General features: G+C 31.2%; 2 protein-coding genes across 2 annotated transcripts; both read left to right on the forward strand.

Annotated features, from left to right (window-relative positions):
• The first annotated feature begins 14,395 nt into the window (after positions 1 to 14,395).
• On the forward strand, positions 14,396 to 16,719 carry LOC107897297 (translocon-associated protein subunit beta). Its single transcript, XM_016822707.2, has 6 exons — positions 14,396 to 14,731; positions 15,413 to 15,511; positions 15,597 to 15,705; positions 15,802 to 15,873; positions 16,017 to 16,022; positions 16,333 to 16,719. Exons 1-6 carry the CDS (start codon positions 14,550 to 14,552, stop codon positions 16,450 to 16,452), a joined length of 588 nt encoding a protein of 195 aa, XP_016678196.1. The 5' UTR covers positions 14,396 to 14,549; the 3' UTR covers positions 16,453 to 16,719.
• Positions 16,720 to 18,289: 1,570 nt separating this feature from the next.
• On the forward strand, positions 18,290 to 20,508 carry LOC107897296 (cysteine-rich and transmembrane domain-containing protein WIH2). Its single transcript, XM_016822706.2, has 3 exons — positions 18,290 to 18,511; positions 18,583 to 18,853; positions 20,200 to 20,508. Exons 1-3 carry the CDS (start codon positions 18,469 to 18,471, stop codon positions 20,252 to 20,254), a joined length of 369 nt encoding a protein of 122 aa, XP_016678195.2. The 5' UTR covers positions 18,290 to 18,468; the 3' UTR covers positions 20,255 to 20,508.
• The last annotated feature ends 767 nt before the right edge of the window (positions 20,509 to 21,275 follow it).

Below are 21,275 nucleotides of genomic sequence, written 5' to 3' on the forward strand. Positions count from 1 at the left end.
GGCCAGATGGCAATATACCTAGAATATGGCCACTTAAGAAATTGAATAATCGAAGTATAATTGCGTTTATTTGTTTGCATTGCTTAAGACTTACTAAGCTTATGAAAGCTTACTCCGTTGTTACATTCTTCTGTTTTATAGATTGTTGACTTCGGTTATCTTCTCGGGTTGGAGTTCGCCGGAGATATTATCACACTGTCGAGCTCACGCCATTGGTGTAAGTAAATCCTAGTATTTCGAGTCTATGGCATGTATAGGGTTTCAATGTTGAGTATGTGATATTATAATTTAGCCAAAGGTGTTGGCTAGTGATGTTTTGGGCCTCGTAAGCCCATATATGGGACAGATTGCATGTGAAAAGAAAAGTTTTAAATTGATTGAAATTTTTCTGCACTGTTTTTGTGTGATTGACTGAGTTTAAGTCGGGCAACACCTCGAACCTTGTTCCGGTGAGGGATACGGGCGAGGGGTGTTACAGTGAAAATTAAAGATAATGCCCGATGGACGATATACAAATACAAGTACACGGTTAACCATCCAGCACACTAGATGCTCATAACAGCCAGTACCATCCGACACATCATATGCTCATAAGAGCCAGTACTATCTAGCACACCAGGTAACACTATAATATCGCACGATAATTTGTAACTAATGTAGGACCTCAGCATATCCAATGAATAGAGAATAACTAGAAATCACCTTCACTACTCATATCAATCTCGTACCGCGATTTTAATAACCTATTGGCATGCCAATCGTACTCTATCATATGTTCATCGGCTCAGAAGATATTAACAGTAACTAGTAGTTTATCAATCACTATCTCAGCTCTCGATTATCAAATATCAACACCTTAATCAAGAATCACAGATAAATTTCAATTAATACATATAGAATTAACGAAAGGGACTTACATAACTGATTTGCAGTAACTGTTCAAAATATCTTAGTCAGTGATTGACGTTGTGTCAATTTATTATTTCCATTTTCAATTAGACTCATCAATATAATCCAACATTATACAATGAGGTTCACATAATACATTTTAAAAATGTACTAAAATTAAACCGTACGAACTTATCAATAAACTGCAGTGACAATAAAGTACAATGGCTATTTGGTATTTCCTCTTTTCCTCGGTTTCCCACTCGTTTAGGATCTAAAATAATATTTTCATTCAATTAAATAATTCCAGTAGAAAAACTAACTCATTATATGCAATTAAGTCTTTTTTCAAATTTTACGAAGTTGCCCCAAATATTTCACTTTTATCCAATTTAGTCCATAAGTCCCAAATTTCAATTTAACCATTTTTTTCTTAAAACCCAATTCAGCCGAATCATATTTGACCTCCCAATTATTTCACCTAAGTCAACGCTCTTTTACCACTTTAACAATTTAGTCCTTAAATGTTAAAATCATCAAAAATCACTTAACAAAATTGTCCTATTTAACAACCAAATTTAAAAATCTCTCATAAAAATTCAAGAACACATTAAAATCATCAATGACATAATACAAAACATTTGACAATTTTACAAATTAGTCTCTGGGTTAGCTAGATTAAGCTAGTACGAGCATCAAACACATACCAAATTGGAAACCCTAACTAGACTGAAGCTTCTCCATCTCCATCCATGGCTTTTTGGTTTGAAAGAATGAAAGAAAAGGATGGTGATGTTATTTTATCATATTTAATTTAATTTACATTTAACCATTTACTAAGTTATCCTTTGTATTAAACTTATAAAATCACCAAAACATATCCATAGTTGTCTATTTAATGAATATATGGTTTAATTACTATTTAAGGAATGTTTAATTGCACAACTGGTCCTTCAATTAAATTAAATTCCAACTAAATAAACTTAATTACAATTTAATCCTAAACTAATTAAGACTAAAAGAGAAAATAGCCTAAAAGTTAGTGGATTAATCATATTGATACGAGCTCAATTCAGTGTTGATTCGAGTCTTTTAGATTGCCCAATCGTGAAATTAAGTAAGTGTTGAGTTTTAACAAAGTAGGCTAGAAATGATGAAAAGATAGGTTCAAACAAGGTCTGAAAGATAATTAAATTGGCTAATGGAGTAATTTGGCTAAGGCCAAGAGTGAACCAAACAATTAAGGGAATTGTTGACCCGATTCTTAGACGGCACTTAGATGGAAATGGATAAGAGACAATTTGGCTAACCTCGACCCACTATCTAGCAAGATAGGAACCGATGGTATGGTCGAACGCCACACTTTGGGAAGTGATAAGTTTGGATAACAAGGAAGAATGACGCCACAAGCTGAGCTTGATAAGTCGTTTCAATCCAAAAAGAACAATGAAAGTTGAATTCTCACAGAAAAACAAAAGTTCATATATTTGGTCCAAAAGTCCCTTCAACTAGCTGAAAACAAATTATTTATAGGCATGAGACAAACCCCAACTGAATAGACACACACACTCAGCTTAATTGAGCTATTAATGAGCTTAATTGAGCTAATTAAAAACTACAAGACCTTTGATGGACTCTAACATAAGGAACAGCAATGGATAGCATGTTTGGTCTTCCTATTTAGCTAATGAGCTGAATAAACTTGATTCAATGATTGATCAACTAAAGAGTTATAACAGCTTTTTAATTTCTCCTTGGACAACCAAATGAGCAGCAACTAAAAATTAATGTCATTTGGCACACGAACAACCCCTTTTGTGTGAATGCTTGAATAAAAACGATCAAAAGGTGTGAATGGACGAATTGGAGTAGCCACCATCATTTGAAAACGTTTGGAAACTGAATGGACATGTGTGAACAGCTCCTTATCCACTGAACTCCTCAAACAGTCACTTGGAGAAGTTCATAATAGTTGCTGGTCTTAAATTCATTCCTCTCTTTAATGCCAATCAATGCACCAGCTGGTTCAATTAGTTAGTTCACCTATAAACACAATTAAACTTTAATGAGCTGTAGTAACTAAAACTCATTTAATAAGCTAAAAAAAATTAAATGGCTGTAGCAAATTAATTAACTTAGAACATATTAAATGCCGAATTTATTTAAACAACTAAATAAAATTAAAACAACTTAATTACTTAAACTAAAATAACTAAACACATTTAAAGTTTAATCCAGCAACTATTTAACTAAAATTCAGCTTGTAGTAAGCTGTATGGAACGCATGGTGTTGAGCTCCATGCTTGATTGATGAGTTCGACCACCTCCCCTCCCCAAGCTCGATCAATGTAACTTGTAATAGCGTCTTAAAACTTCTTAGCACGTGACTGAGTAATGGGACCGTGTGGCAACTCAATGGGATCGGCCGTAACTTCCCGATCTGATCGCATTACATATCCACCACCGCTTGGACCTTTTACCACGTTTTAATTATCTTTTTGGTCACTTTACTATTTTAATCTATAGCGATTAACTTTTATCTCTTTTACAATTTAATCCTTTTACCTTAATTAGGCAATAAATCATCAAAATTATCAGGCCAAACTTCAATTCACATATAATTCAACTCTGTAAATATTTAATAAAAATATTTACAATTTTAAATTACAGAGACGAGGTCCTAATCAATAACCACTTGCCTTTAGAACTAAACCACTTATACTAACTTTTAATTAAATTGATTAAAATCATCAAATCAAAATTTAATATAAAAATTATTATTGACTCGTATAATTTAAATATTAATTATATGAATTTACTCGTCAGATTTGTGATCCCGAAACTATTGTTCCGGCACCACTGAAAAATAGGCTATTACACCTAAATATAATTGTCTTGAGACTATTTAGACAATTTTTCGAGACATTAAACATATAGATAGACAATAAGGTAAATTTTATTCTTATGGTCTTAAGCCACGTTTATGTTGTCTTGAGACTCAATGGTAAAATGACCTAAATGCACATTTTCAAGTATTCAAACCATACCAAAATATACCTTATACATACCTAAACTTTACTTCAATAAGATAATCAATTTAACATATATAAACACAACCAAACATCATCAAATCATAATCATCAATTCATCATTATCTAATCAACTAATTCACATATTTAAACATATATAATCTAGCATAGTTATCTATTAATCAAGGAACGAAATTCACCTTGATAAAACTTATATGCCAAGTATCAAATATACCAAAATGTTAACTTAAACATCATGCCCAAAACAACCTAGGTACATGTCATTTCAACACAAATATATATATATACATACAAAATAGGCAATTAGATAATTTCTGTGTTGAGCTTTCAAGTTGGATGCTTTCTAAACTTGAATCTAGTATGATTATTGTCCTAGACCTGTACACAGAAACAAACAAAACCGTACGCTGAATAATGTATACTAAGTGGTGCTAACATGTAACACCCCTAACTCGTCTCCGTCACCAGATTAGGGTCATAGAGTATTACGACGAATAACAAATCCGATAATATTTAAAACTATTGGGATTGACCCGATTAAATAACAAGTAAAATAAATAGTGGAAGAAATTGAGAAATTGAACACGCAAATTTAACGTGGAAAAACCCTCCAAAGAGGAAAAAAAACCACAGGCAAAGATACTTTTACTATAATGGCAAAAGAACGAAGAGTACAAAAGATGGAGATAAAAATTAAACCCCGAAAATTTGAAAACAAAGAACCCTCAAAACGTAAACACAAAATTCTCTAAATGTGTTATGAGTTCTAATCTCTAATGAGTGTATTTTCTAAGGTTGTAAAAGAGCTTATTTATAGGCTAAATTCATAGGTCAAATAATAATAAAATAATCTAGACTAATCAGAGTTTGATTGAAATAAATAAACAAATTTTAACTGAAAAATTATTTCTCAAATTTCACTAAAATAGGAGTCTACTCAACAAATTTCCACTTTGACTCATATTTCCATAATGCCATCTTTGTCAAAGCTCGCAATGGGCCTATCTTGAACTATACAGGGAATTAATTGAGTCGAATTTGTGCTTAGAAACTAGAAGATTTCTAGCCTTTGACTTGTACATTTCCAAATTAAAATTAACTCGAGTTTGATTTTCACGAACACAGTGCCCTAACTTTTCAAAACCTGCATCCAAAAGAGAACCTCTCTTCAACGAAACGGCCATACCTTTTTCCCTCCTATAACGAAGTTGCCTCCGCTCCAAACGAGTTGACTTCAACTTCGTAACAGACGAGGGACGTCTGATTTCACTGGTCACTGTAGAACCTTCCAAAATATAAAGACTGCCTGTTCTCTTACCTTTTAACAAAACGAGAGCTCCATGAGATACTTTAATATTGCTCGAATCGATGTTGTTTCTGCATCTTTTTATGTCTAAAATGCTCAAGAAGATGAGATTCTTTTGTAAACCAGGTACATACTTGACATATGAGAGTGTCCTAGTCGTCCTATTGTGTATCCTAATTTTAATAGTACCAAAACCAATTACCTTACTAGATGAATCGTTTCCTATGCACAACTCCACCTTCAACCGAACTGTATGGGGAGAACCATTTTCTATTGGGACACATATGGAAAGAACATCCCAAATCTAGGATCCACTCGGACGTGAACTTAAAGTTATCGCTTGTTAACACTAACAAGAAATCATCATTGCTTTCATCGGCCAAATTAGCACTAGCTACATCTTCTTCGTTACTCTCAGCAGCTCTTTTATTTTGTAGTTTATAACAATCTACTTTGATGTGACCTAACTTTTTACAATAGCGACACCTTTTGTCTCGTTTCTTTGATGCTACCAAAAATGGAAGCTTGCTTATCTCCCTTGCTATCCAAACCAAAATCATTGTCGAGTTTGTCTCTACTCAACAAATGACCCTTCACATCTTCGAACAAAAGTTTGTCTCTGCCATAAATCAGGGTCTCCTTGAAAGACTTGTATGAAGGGGGTAAAGAGCACAATAATAGCATAGCATGATCTTCATCATCAATATGAACCTCAACATTGTTTAAATCATTTAAAAGAGTAATGAATTGACTGATGTGATTTCTAAGAAGCTCACATTTATTCATGCGAAATGCAAATAAACGTTGTTTCAACACTAAACGATTAGCTAGAGACATAGTCACATAAATATTTTCTAACCTTTTCCACAAGGCGGATGAAATTTTCTCCATCAATACCTCCTGCAATACCGTATTCGTGAGGCACAACTGGATTACAAACATGGCCTTCTCATCAAGCTCTTCCCATTTTTTTTGATTTAGATTCTCAGGCTTTTTCCTGGTAACAACCTTTTTCAAGCCAGTTTGAACTAGAATTGCCATCATCCGAACTTGCCACAGATTGAAATTTGTCTCACTATCGAACTTCTCAATTTCAAACCTTGTTGCTGCCTATCTGAATGGGCTTATCTATGAAAATTGAACTAACTCTGATACCACTTATTGAGATCGACTCGATTAAGCAAAAAGTAAAAAAAATAGTGAAAGAAATTGAAAAATTGAACACACAAATTTAACATGGAAAAACCCCTCTAAAGAGGATAAAAAACCACGGGCAAAGATAATTTTACTATAATGGAAAAGAACGAAGAGTACAAAAGATGGAGATAAAAAATAAATCCCGAAAATTTGAAAACAAAGAACCCTCAAAACTTAAACACAAAATTCTCTAAATGTGTTGTGAGTTCTAATCTCTAATGGGTGTATTTTCTAAGGTTGTAAAAGAGCTTATTTATAGGCTAAATTCATTGGTCAAATAATAATAAAATAATCTAGACTAATCAGAGTTTGATTGAAACAAATAAATAGAGTTTAACTGAAAGATTATTTCTCAAATTTGACTGAAATAGGAGTCATACTCAACAAAAAAAATTCAAAAATTAATTTAAATATCATAGCATTCATACAAAAACGAGTCTTAAATCAAGTCTACAGAACCTTAAAATCAATTTGGAGACAAATAAGGACTAATCTGAATCAAAACAAAAAAATATAAAAAAATTAAAAACATGAATCATATGGCTATGTGACAGAGGTCAATCAGTGTGGCCCCAAGCTTGGTCGTGTGGCTACTCCGCACACTTGTGTACTCAAACTGTGTATAATTCAAAAATAAGGTCACACGATCGTGTCCGCAGGCCATGTAACTAATTGTGCTTGTATGAAAGATCCTGCACCAAAAATCAAACAACCACACGACTGTGTCATACAACCATGTGGCAGGTCTTGTGTACCTAAATAACTTCAAAACAAAGTTATTTCGAACACCATTTCTTAGGTGCCAAGCCATACCATCTCTAACTATTTTCACCTATTCAAAATGCATTCAAACATGATAAAAACATACTAAATCATTCAACCTAATTGCCTAACCAATGTACCCTCACTGGTACAACATTATAAACATAAACATCAACCATATAAACCTAAACAAATTAACTTTCGTGCTTATACATTTACCAAATTAACATATATCACTAAATGCCCAAAATCATTACTTGAATTTCATCAATTAGCCTACCATGTATGTACCAATTTAAAAATCCAACTATGTATTATATTTCAAACACAGTTTTATGCTATCAAATATCAAACCAATCAAAATACCATTAAGGATTTACATCAAAACACGAATTACATATTTCAAATAAACAAAACATAACCAAATAATCATAACCTACATATACCAAAGTCTTATTTACATGTCACTTATAACTGGACCAAAATGAACAATTGATCACTGAATAATTTGTCAGATAGTATGATCTCCAAAAGCAATCCAATCGACATCTCGAATCCAATGATCTACAAGGAAGAAAAACTAACATAAGGTAAGCTTACTTAAAACTTAGTAAGTTCGTATTAAATATAAACTTTAACTTACTGTAAGGGTATTAACTTAAATATTTCTCAACTAAATATCATAACAAGATCATGAGTTCATTATTAACCTATAGACGTCACAAGTTTCACAAGATTAGTGAGTTCATATAAACATAACATGAAATTTCTTATCAATTACAACCAAACACATTTAAAACTTAATTCAACCATTACCTATTCAATTAACAACTCACTTTTCATTTCAAATATCCATATCCAATGGCCCAATTCATACATCTATTTTCATATAACCAATTCATTTAACCATTTCATGTAATCATTTTATATAACCATTTCATCTAAACATTTCATTTTACCATTTTTGTAATGGTCCCAAATTCTCTAGTCAACGTTCGAGTGTTGACCTGGGTTGGCGATGGATAATTTTATTTTGGGATTCGGTTTTGTTAGAATTAATTTAGGTGAATTTTGGACCTTTTTATAAGAAATTAAGGATGTTGGAAAGCTTGTGTGAAGTAAGGGGAAGATAGATGGCTCATATGGTGATTTTACCATTTTCGAATAAAAGTCTTCTCCCAATTAATGGGAAAAGATGGTTTGGTAGATTGAGGTATGGGATAAAGTGGATTTTTCACTTTTTTTTCTATATTAAAATTACCCTATTGTTTTTTTCTTTTTACATTTCTTTATTTTTTTCTTCTTCTTTCCATCTATTTTTCCTTAGCATGTCATGTAGAGGGAGAGAGATTTGAGTGAGTTCTCACCAATTTTTTTCATCCTCCAAATCTCAAATAAGGTAAGGGTCTTGATCAAGTTTTTTTTCTTTTTAAAGCTCCATGGAAGAAAAAAATATCTATGTTCATCAAGGATGAAGGTGGAGGTTTTTGGGTGTTTGGAAGGGTTTGAGTTTGAGGAAGTCTCTACCCATATTCTCATATTTTATTTATTTATTTATTCAAAGTATGTATTTTTACATCCTATCAACTCTTATTTTTTGTGGGAAATCTTGTGTGCTACATGGTTATTAGTTAAAGAGGGTAGTAAATCTTCTAAAGCTAAGGGTAAAGGCAAAGTAGTGGAGAGCTAGGCAAGAAACTTTGTTGGCGTTCCTCCAAGGTGGTACCCTTTAACTCTCCTGTCCTTCTTGATAAGTCATAAATATGATGCTTGTGTGATAATGCATGCATGTTATATGTCTTTGGGTGGAAATCATGTTTGGATGATTTAAAATAAAGCTAAAAACTTAGTTGTGAAATTTGCCAGAAACAAATTATTACATGAACAGTAAGTTTAAAAATTCTCCATAAATTTTGTAAAAATAATTAAAAAATTATCTATACATCATTGTAACCGTGAGCCAGTTTAGTTTCATTTAAAACAAACAAAGATTGATTTCAATTTGTATTTTAAAATATATGAATTTTTGAGTGTTGAAAGGTCATAAAAATCTGACAATAGAATTTTTATAAAACAGATTTAGCAGTTAATTTAAAAAATCACCAAAAATTTTACAAGATAAAATAGGAAGTGAGCCTTATATCTCTATAACTGTACAGAAGTCTAGTTTCGTTTAAAATAAATGATGCTCGATTTAGAATTATATATTAAGATTTATTAATTTTTGAATGAGAAAATGTCAGAATGTCAAGGTAGCAAACAGTAACATCTCATTAGTTAATATTTTAGATGGAATGATAAGCAATTTGAAACGAGTATGAGACTCGAATGTCATGATTGTATTTTTATGATTATATGTTTGATGCTTTGTTTGCGCTCAGCCTTCAAGCTCTAACCTAACTAACAGCCATGAGTGGTGCTCGGGATAATCCTAAGACACCCGGGATTATTTGACTAGTGGCCATGAGTGGTGCGGGACTATCCAGATACCCGATTATTTGAACAGTATGTGCAATCTAACAAGTTTGACAAGTTTGATATGCAAGCGATTTGGTAATGTAGATTTAATGGCTCATGATTTAATTATTCGATACTCATGTCATGTTTCTATGTATACATTTGATTTACATGATTATATCTATGAATTGCTTGAAGTATGGTAGATTTGTTGTGTACCACTGAGCCTGTAAAGCTCAGCCTTCTAATTGTCTTAATGTTCAAATTTGTATACTTTTGTTTGTGTCCAAGGAACATTATCGACGAGAGACTTCTAGCATCACGTATTCAGAGTGCAGTACCTTATCTATTAATGGGCATTGTATTCCTAAGGCTTTACTTTTTTTTGTAGGTCTGTGACTCATTTATCATTTTTGTTATTTTGACTATTTTGATATACGATGATATTGAAGCTCTACATATTTTATATAACTACTTTTATTACTATTTTCAATATAACTATGCACGGTATTTTCTCTTGTATAAAATGTATTTCAATGTTTTAAAATTATTTAAAAATTTTGCTGGGTTACTCCGGTGACCTGATGTAGCGTCTTAGTATTCAAGTACTCCGTATTCGAGATTAGGGTGTTACAATTTCATTTACACATTTAGCACATAATCATTTTGTATATCACATTTCGTTTCAATATTTCATATAAATTTCTTCATTCAATGCCTAATCCCATATAACAGTTTCGTATATTTTGTTTCGTATCTAAGACCAGCACCCGAATTATAATAATTGTAATGACACATTATTTGTATCCTAAATATTCACAAGGTTCTTACAGGCCTCATTAAAAATCCAAATAATATAACATTATTCATCTTATACCATTACAAGTACACATCCATATAGTTCCTATTTTTCAGATATAATTATCAATTAACTAACACTGCAATTTAGTCTAATTTTCTATTTATTATATATCACTAAATTTTACACATTTCTATCATAAATAATAATTAACATATGACTAAAAACAACAATTAATAAGTTAAATCAATGTACGAACTTACTTAGTTAAAAACGATTACAAACGCAATGCCGACAACTATTTTGTTTACTTCATTTTTTCACGATTTGTGTCTTGTTGATTTTTTTCTTGATCTATATAATAATTTAATTCAATTATCCAGTCTAAGTACTTTTAAATACTAAAATTCATGTAATTGACCCTTTAATCAATATTTTATACTTTTACTCTAAACTTTTACCTTTTATACAATTTAATCCCTAAACTCTAAACTTTCAAATCTAAAACAATTCATCAATTTCATGTTAGTTCGAATTTTCCATTATACCAAAACACCTCATATTTATTAAAATTTCACAAAGATTTCACACCTAATTTAATATTATATCAATTTAATCATTTAACTAAAAACTAATTAAAATCACATTACAAAATAATCATATTTAACTATAAAATTTAATAATCTATCATAAAACTTCAAAAACATCACAAATTCATCCATGACAAAATTCTAAACATTTAAAAGTTTTGCAAATTAGTCCCTGAGTTAGCTAAATTAAGCTACAACTATATCAAAAACATAAAAATTATTAAAATGGATAATTGAGAGACTTAAATGCAAAAGAAAAATGCTAACCGAAACTTCCAAACTTTAAAAATGGTGGCTCTGATGGAGGAAGAAGAAAGAATGAAGATGACAACAAATTTCATGTTTTTTTCTTTTATTATAATTATTATTTTAACTTTAATAATAAGAAAAATACAACCAAAATGTCCACTAACCGTCCCATTTTAATTAAAATGGTCAATTTTGATTTAGATCCTTGAATAAACATTAATCATGCATTTTAGTTAATAAAAATCAATATCGATTTATTCTTATAATTTTTACGATTTAGTTCTTTTTCTTTAATTAATTATCAAATCATTAAAATTTCCGGACCAAATTTCAGGTTACGTATATAATAACTTAAATATTTACAGGCTCAGTTTATAAAAACAAAGTTTCGATACCTCATTTTTTCAAAATCACTTGATTTTAGGGACAAACCAGTTGATCGTTGATAGTTGCCCATTTAACAAAAGTTACCAAATCAAAATTTATTAAAATACTGTAATCAACTCGTAAATATTAATAAATACTATTTACAAAGTCACTCTTTAGAATCATGGTCCCAAAACTACTAAAAACGAACAGTTACATAACATAATTCAAGAAACAAAATCTAAATATAACGAGAATATAATCTAATTATTATTTCAATAATAATAAATTTTTATCAATAGGATTCCAATAATTATCTTTATCAAACCAAGTATCAACAATTAACTTTAAATCGTAAAACCATTATGGCAATTTCAAGTTTACATTCATGTCTTATTTACGTTAGCATACAATTGATGTTTTCAAGCTTAATTTATTATATCAACTAATTGGTCGCCTATGTTGGTATCATATCCCTCCATCACACCTTTTATCCCTTCAACACACCAATACACCTAAGTGCCAAACTCCATATCACATCCCTCCAGCACACCGTGTCAACTAAATGCCAGGTCTGAAGTCATCATATCATGATATCAATGTAGTCAAGCCATTAACTTATTTTAAACAGGGTTTAATTACATACAAAGACATGGAATAATCACCAAAACTTCAATTAACTTCTTTATTATACTAATTTAGTCCTTGTACTTACACATATTTTTAACTCAAATCTCAACTTCACCTTATAATTTCTCAAATAGTATACTGCTTGGTCTAAAGAACTGGACCTTGAATCGACACCAACAAAAAAACCCGGATCGTTAAACTATCTACAGTATGATGCTTTCAAGGAAACTAGGACCTAGCTTGCTAATAATGAACTGAGATCCATAAATGTTTGCTTTATAAATGAAAAACTGGTTTTAGATGAGGAATGGAGTCGAGTAGGATGGGTGCAATAAGGGGCCGAGAGAGATATTAGGGTTACTGACTTGAACCCCATTACATTTACAGATGTAGTCAATTTTGTTGAGGAGAATGATGAGTTTGTACTATTTGCTGAAAATAAGAAAATTAATATCCCCCTCCCCAATTGTCGAGGATGCTTGGAATGATGAGTAGTTTAGTGGAATTAAGACTGTTGTGTTGAAGATTTGAGGTTTGTATCTAACATATTCCAATGGATTAAAATGGGGTTATAGATCACATGGTTAAATGTGTTGATACAATAGACTCTTTGCTCTGTTTATTTGTAGTTCCGCCGGTTTCTATTAGAGATTTGTTGGTTGAAGATCATAATGAGTCTAGATCCTTTAATTTATGAATTAGTTATTGTAATCGCCGAGTATTGTCTTTTTTTATAAAAAAAAAAAGAAATCCAAGTTATAATTAAGTTGAACAAGATCCCTTTCTTGAAACTTAAAAATGTGGCGGATTCAATATTAAACTCAAAGCCAACATCTTGATATTGATGATTAAATGAATTGGTCTCGGTTCAATTCATATAAATGTAAAAATATTTTTTCAAATATTCAATTCATTATATGATTGGAATCTAGATAAATGTAAAAAAATAAATACCAAACATATTTTTATATTTTCATTATTAAAAATAATTTTTATTTTTAATTATCATGCGTATTTTTTTTATTTTGAAAAATAAAAAGTATTTTCATAAACCAAATTAAGCCATTCTGTTTTTTTTTAACTGTTCTAACTTACTCTATATAAAGCTTGTTGGATACCCAAATAATAATAAGGGTAAACTGTCAAATTGATTACCCAATTTTTAATGCGCTTTTATTTTAGTCATATAAAATGAAATCTTTGTAATTTTTTCGTCCAACTTTTAAGGCACTTTCGTCTTAGTCACCTAAGCATTAAAACTCTAACGACAATTCATTGTATGTGTTACATCATATTTACACTTTCATTTTGATCACCTAACTTCTAAGTAATTTTCATTTTTGTTACCTAGAAAATATTATTTTTTAAGCATCGATTGGGGTAAAAAAATTTAAAGATTGAAGTGAAAAAGCGGTAGAAACTAAAATAATGTATTAAAAAATTATCAAATTATACTTGTTTATTCCCTTGCCAAAAATTCTAAATTTCTTTCTTTTTAATATTGAAAATTTTAATTTTGAAACATTAAAATCAATTAAACAAATTAGTATTATAATATTGAAATTAATTTAGGTTTTGTTTTGCACAAAAGATAAAATTACTTAATTTAATTAATTGTAAGGACTTTTTTTTTCTTTTAGCTTAAATTAAGCAATTAAATTAACTTCAATATCATAGTAATAAATCAAACACTATTAAGGGATAAAATTTTTTAATTATTTATTTAATTGATTTTGATATTTTAAAATTTAAAATTTTAATATTGAAAAAAATTAAAACTTTCGTCAATGGGATAAACAAGTACAATTTCATAAATTTTTAATTCATTATGTTAGTTTTTATCGCCTTTTCACGTTAATCCTTTAGTATTTTTTACCCTGATCAATAATTAAAAAATTGAAACTTTTTTGGAGATCAAAATGAAAGTAATTGTAAAAGTTGAGTGTATATATATATAATGTGGCACGTATAGTCAACTCCGTTATAGATTTAACACTTAAGTAATTAAAATGAAAGTGCCTTAAAAGTTGGGGATGAAATTGCAAAGATCTTATGTTGAGTAACCAAAATAAAAGTACCTTAAAACTTGGGCGACCAATACAGTTTACCTTCGAGACGATGGCGTTTCAAACTAAATTAGTCAAAAAAAAATCTCCTTTTATGTACTCTCCTCTGATTATTCAACTCCCTTATTTAACCACTTCCATTTCTTGTCGAAGTCAAACAAGGAACAGAAAATCATTCAGCTCAGATTCATGGCTACGCTTATGACAAATCTACTGCTCAAGGCATGCATTGCTCTTTTCTTGATATCAGCTGCCACCGCCGTCGGCGACTCCCCCTTCATCATCGCTCACAAGAAGGCGTCGCTCACCAGACTCAAATCCGGCGCCGAGCGCGTCTCCGTCTCTATCGACATCTACAATCAAGGCTTCTCGTGCGTTTCTCTCTCCCTTCTATTCAGATCTACCTCTAATTACTACGTCCAGAAGGAAATCCTGAAACTTTGGATCTATAATATATTTCACTTTGAATTCCACCTACCCTTACTATCTTATGTAGCTTACGATTTCGTTTTAGGCTTCGCATGATAAGCATCTGATTTGCATGTCTGAGAAAAGATTGATTTTTATTTTTTTTTTGCAGATGATTCAATTTTTGGTAACATACAGAGAAATCAGTCGATTTAAATCGACTTTCTTTTATTTTATTAATTACTTGAATCTGAGAGAGCTGCAAATCTGATCATTTTAATAAATAGAACAAAAATTATAAAGAAATGCATTCTCTGTGAACCATAATGACTGGGGAATTTTGTAACTATTACATTGGCATTTTATTTTATTTTTCTTGTAGGTTTTCTGCTCTAAAATCTTGCCTGTTTCATAAATTTTCAATTTCCTTACTGTTGATTCTTCTATGGGGTTGATCTATCTAACCCGTTGACCATGAACTATATTCGGGGCTTGAGTTACTCTATGATCCAATATAATACATCGAACAATATTACTGAAGATTTCAGAAGCTTCTTTAGTATAATATGAACTATAATTTTCTCTTTTTTTTATTTTATTTTTATCTTGCTTGAAGAAAACCTTTCTAAAACAAAAAATTTCAGGACGGCATATGATTTGAGTCTTGTGGATTATAGCTGGCCCCAAGATGCATTTGATGTTATCAGTGGCAATATTTCTCAGTCATGGGAGAAACTTGACGCGTGAGTATTTCCTTTCTGTTATTCCATTTAATTAGCTTGTCCTGGATCGTATCTTAATTAAATTGCAAAATTTTATGATCTGCAGTGGTGGTGTTCTATCACATTCATTTGAATTAGAGGCCAAAAAACAAGGGATGTTCTATGGTGCCCCAGCAGTTATCACTTTTCGCATTCCCACAAAGGCTGCTCTACAGGTTTGAGATCCATAAAGGAGTCTATTTTCTTTTCTTAAAAATTTAAGGTGAAGGAAAGAAGAAAAATATGAACATAATTTGATCTGTGTGTTTTAGGAGGCATATTCAACTTCAATCTTGCCGTTAGATGTCCTTGCAGAAATACCTCGTGAGAAGAAGTTTGAGTGGGTAAGTTTTGTTTACAATAACAATAAGCAAGGAATTCAAAGATATTGAATATGTTTTCCTTCTTTCCGTGTTACTAAAGCCTGTTTGTTTTGTTTTTGTTTGTCTTTTGTGGAACTTGTATCAACCGTGACTGAATATTGAAGGCTAAGGTATGAATGATTATTGCTATATTTTATTAAAATAGTCATATGCTTCTAGAATCTGGATATCAGAAAATGGAAGATATGCATGCAGAGAGTACCAGATTGGGTTCATTTTTTGAACATCATTGTTGTTGGGATTAATTAGTAGTGGTTGAGTGTTGCTTCTTACATAACAAATAAAAATAGATGGATCCTTGATGGCCCATTCTTTAAGTTCTTAACCCCTCCCCCCCTCCCTCTTTTTTAAGTTTGATTTACAGAGTCCACAAACGACTCCTTTACCTTTAAAATTAATGTGAACGTTGTGTGCCTGCAGAGGTTGCTGGCTAAGTATGGATCTCAAGTCTCTGTGATATCAATTGTGGGTCTATTCATCTACCTGATGGTTACCCCATCAAAATCCAGTGGTTTGAAAGCAAGCAAGAAGAAGCGCTAAGTATTTGTAGCTGAGCTGAATACGTGAGCTTTTCTTTCAATATGCAGTTTCAAGAAGTTTTTTCCTTCTATTTTTTGCTTTTGTTGTTTTGTTTGTTGTCGGAACTTTAGAATTAGATGGACATTAACTGAGTTGAGTGCAAGATGAATCAACTAATTCTCACTTCCTAGACCTTGACTTGATTGAAACATGTAATGCTTAAATAGAAGCAGGACTGATCTTGTAATCGGATGTCAGTTTTGAAATTTAGCACTTTTTTACGTTTTACCTGTTCAGTGTGTGTGTGTATATTAGAATGCTATTATACTGCTTTAGATGTGACGAAGTGAATGAGAGAGTGATTTTAGAGATGAGACATGAACTCCGCGTGGCCTTGCCTACACAAAGGCTCAGCTTGAAGAACAAGTCCTATGATGTAATGGTCTTAAAAAGGAAGGACTGTGTCTGGTAGAGTTGGTTTTAAGAGATAAAAGCACATTTTATGGACAAAACTGCAAAGCCAACAATACCTTGCAGTGTGAAGCATATCTTTTTTCCATATTAGTACTAAATTCTTTTTGATACGTAAATAATTTTTTCCTTGAGTTGATATCTATGTTAATTCAATAGTTAAGTCTATTTTAGAAAGGTTTAACTCATAAATTAGTACTTAACTATATTTTTTTCTCAAAGTTGGTATCTATTTTAGTTTGTCATAATTGGTACCTAAATTATTATTTGATTACTCATTTTAACCATGTTATATTTGTTAAAAAAATTCTAGACTGCCATGTCATATAAATTTTAAAAAATATTTTTTAATTCTTTTATTTTCTTTTACATTATTATTATTTTCTTCTTTTTTCTAACTTTATAATGTCTAGTAATGCTCAAAATTCTCCTCTCAAGGTAGAGATTTTGGTGTATTGAGCTTCATTGTTTGCTTGTTGGACTTGATGAGATTAAAAAAAGTTTTTTATCGATCAAAATTAGTATTTTCAAAATTGGATTGGAATAGTCACTCAAACGGGTTAGATTGAAAATTGATTGGAGCATTGGTTTGGAGATAGAAGTTGAATTGCTTAATCTACGAATTGATAGAAATAAATTAAACCATGCTAAAATATTAGTGAAATTGATTTTCTCTATTTTTTTAACATTTTATTTTATGAGATTTTTAATAATTTATTTGATTGAATAAGATGAATCGATCAAATTAAGAACTAGTGGCCTAATAAGTTTAAATATTGTAATTTTTAATTAATTAATTTTTTAAATAAATTTAATGATTTCACTAACAGTTGAACTAATAAAAGTACCAAATTTATTAAAAAAAAATTTAGATATCACTTGTATCTAAAAAAAATGTTTAACTATCAAAAAGAGACATAATTTTTTAGATAAAGGATTGTTATAAGAAAACTAATTTAATAGAAATTGTAGTTAATAGTTATAGTTTTTCTGGATGAAAAGTTATTATAAAAATTAAAAGGAATAAATTTTAACTTTGATTTAATGTGTGATTTTATATACAAATTTTAATTTTGTATAAATTAATATATAAAATTTTAATTTGATTTAATTCGCATGAACTATTAACACAATATTGTTATTGTATCTTTTTATGTTTGTATATTTTATACACATAATTATATTTATTTAATATAAAAATAAATTAATATATTTATTTCATTAAATGCATATAAATTAAAAGTAAAGTTTGATATATACATTTAAACTATTATTAAAGTTTTATGCGTATAATTAGAAATTTAAAATTAAAGTTTATGCTGGCAAAGAAGGAAAAAATAAATGAGGAATTGAATAAAATAAAGAAAGGGTTAGAAATGAACAAGTCCATTAGGATGAAGTGGCAGGAAATGATTGGAACAGGCAACTTGCAAAGCGATCAAAACTCAAAACACAAAACAGGACACCGTTCGCACAGGATTTGGCTGTTCCGTTAGAGTTTCGGAAGAAGAAGGTAATAGAATAGAACCTCTCAAAGAGTGAGACACAGACAGAAAAAGCATCGAAATGAGTTACGAGAGAGGTCCTCAAGATCATTATCCTCCTCCTGGTATTATTCCTATAACCCTCCATTCCTCTCCTTAATTTCCTCTTTTCATCTGCTTATATTTTCTACCACAGGTTATTCCTCTCCTTATCCCCCACCGGGCTATCCATCAGCCCCTCCTCCCCCATCTTACGAAGGCTATCCTCCTCCGCCAACTGGATATCCTGCCTATCCTCCTCAGCCGCCTCGCCAGCCCTACGACGGTTACCAAGGCTATTTTGCTGAAGGGTATCCACCTCCTCCGCCCCCTCAACCTCATCCTCAATATCAACACTACCACCACTATGACCACTACCATTACCAGAACCAGTCTGATTCTGGCTGTTTCTCTTTCTTGCAAGGCTGGTATGTCTTTTTCTTACTCTTCATTCGCTTTTGTGCTTAAGGATCTGCTTTTTCCCCCCTTTCTTTTTGCTTATTATGTTTAACTTAAATTGGAAAGTTCTAGCCTTTAGGGTTTAGGATTGAAAATTTTAATTCTGTGATCAAGCTCAAAAGAAACTAGAAAGTAAAAGGGAAAACTTTATAAGAGAATGGACTAAGAAAAAAGTTTATTGTGATGAAGGGTCTGCTTGTTTATGATACAAGGAATTTGATAGCATTAAAAATAAACATTTAGTCTAAGTTGATCTCATTGTAGATTATCAACTTTGTCATGTTACCCTACTCCCCCCCCCCCTTTTTTTTGCAGATATTTAAATTGTTTCATTTCGATTATACTTTAGCACTCTCATGGAAGGTCAAGGATTTAGTATAGCTGTATGTCGCATGAGTATATTTCTTTCATTTATATTGATATATATATATGCATCCTGAATAGCACTTACATTTTAGATTAGATAAGCATCATGGATGTACAAATTATGTGTGATTTATATTTCTCATGTTCTGCCTGTTTTACCATAAATTATTGATGTACCTGTTTAATATGGATCAGTTTTATGAAGTTGAAACTAGATTGTCTGTGAAGAGGTGTAGACCAAAAAACTTATATTGATGAGAGTTAGAAAATGATAATCATGGAAGACATGCTTACCATCATGATTTGGACCGTTGTTTAAGATTTGCTTTAGAAATGCTAGCCAGGCATTCTTTTAAATTGAAAAAAGCTCTCTTTGATACTGATGTTGCATAGGAGTCTTTTATTAATCTAATTCCATTGTTGAATTTTCATGTAAATTTCTTGAATGTTTCTGTTCGAGCCTATGCTAGAAGACTGCTAGCACATTTGATTGATAAATCCTACTACAACATGTGCTTAGCTGTCAACTTGTATTTCAGTGTTTAAGGCGTTCCTCATTTCATGTTTCAGAAGCTTGACATTCCTCGAGCTAAAGAGCCCTTTTCCACTTAATTATTGAATTAATTTTGTATCTTTTAGAAGGAAACAGGTCATGCGTGTGAGTTTCCAGAATGTTGGATGTGGAAATTCATTTGTAGTTATGGATAACACTATAGTTTCCTGGTGACAGAGTTGGACCATTAGCTCATTACGTACTTGGTGTCTGTTTAATCCTTTTAGCTTGCTATCAAGTGATGTTAGGCTTGGATTAATAGCTGAACTTGAAGAACTGGTGTCTGTTGGCCACTTTTTGGCATTTTTAACTGATAGACCACAAATTGGATAATATAATGTTTTAGATGCTTTTGTTGTTATTGTATGCAATTTTTTTGCTGATGGCATAATGCAGTTTGGCTGCTCTATGTTGCTGCTGTGTGTTGGAGGACTGCTGCTTCTTCCTATGATATAATTCATGACGGATGAGTTATTTCATTTACATTTCTGGTTCTGCTATGCTTCGCTGCTACTGTTTGGGAGGGAGGAGAAATGCCGCTAATAATGAGTTCTACCCCGCATTTATGGTAGTTGTTACTGTTCTATAAACAGTTGGTTGTAGCGATTCCCTGCCTAATCCAATTTGATAGTTTATCTACTTTTGAACTTTGTCAACAGAAGTTTGCTTTATAAATACATTTGCTGGGTGTATCGATTATCTGTACAATTTGCTTCAACTTTCATCATACCGATGTTTCTGATGGCTCATTTCTCTAATGACTTTCTATGAAGGATAGCTTTTGTTTCTCCTTTGCAAATGGTTTTTTAACGTAGAAGAAATCTTTCATGATCATTCAGCAATGACATTATGTAATGGAAGTTTTATCTGTTGACTTATCTGCATAAGTTCATGTTTTTTACAGAGAAAATTTTGGATTGTGCTTTTGAAAATGAAATTTTACTAGTTTCCCTGTGGAAGCCATACTGTAAACTTTCTTAGATTGAGACGTTTCTTTAATTGACATCATCCTTTGAATCACCAAAACCCAATTGGTAAAACAAAAGTTGATACAGTTTTCTAGAAAAGGCATTTATGTCTTCCTTTTGCACATGATTAGGACGTCTATGATTTATTTTGAAGCTCAAGATAACTCAAGCTCTAGTAAGGGCTCATAAATGATCTTCCTTGAGGGTCGTTTGAAAATGGCAATGACCATATATACTTGAGGATTTAATTATTTGACATGGGATTTTCGCATGATCTTTCAAATATAGCAATATCAAGCATTTTCTGAAGATAAATATGGAGACTTTGTATAGTATTCAAGACAAGGCCTTAGGAGTTAGGACAGTGTCTACATCAAATCAACACGGGGGTTTTAACATGAAAAAGATGAAGAATAGTAGCATGTGCAGCAAATTTGCTTTTGGAGTTATAGCTACAAAATGAAATTGCAATAATTGTTGTCCCCACTATGACCTATTATTATT

Source organism: Gossypium hirsutum, chromosome A10, assembly GCF_007990345.1.
Source record: "Gossypium hirsutum isolate 1008001.06 chromosome A10, Gossypium_hirsutum_v2.1, whole genome shotgun sequence".
NCBI classification, from domain to species: domain Eukaryota; kingdom Viridiplantae; phylum Streptophyta; class Magnoliopsida; order Malvales; family Malvaceae; genus Gossypium; species Gossypium hirsutum.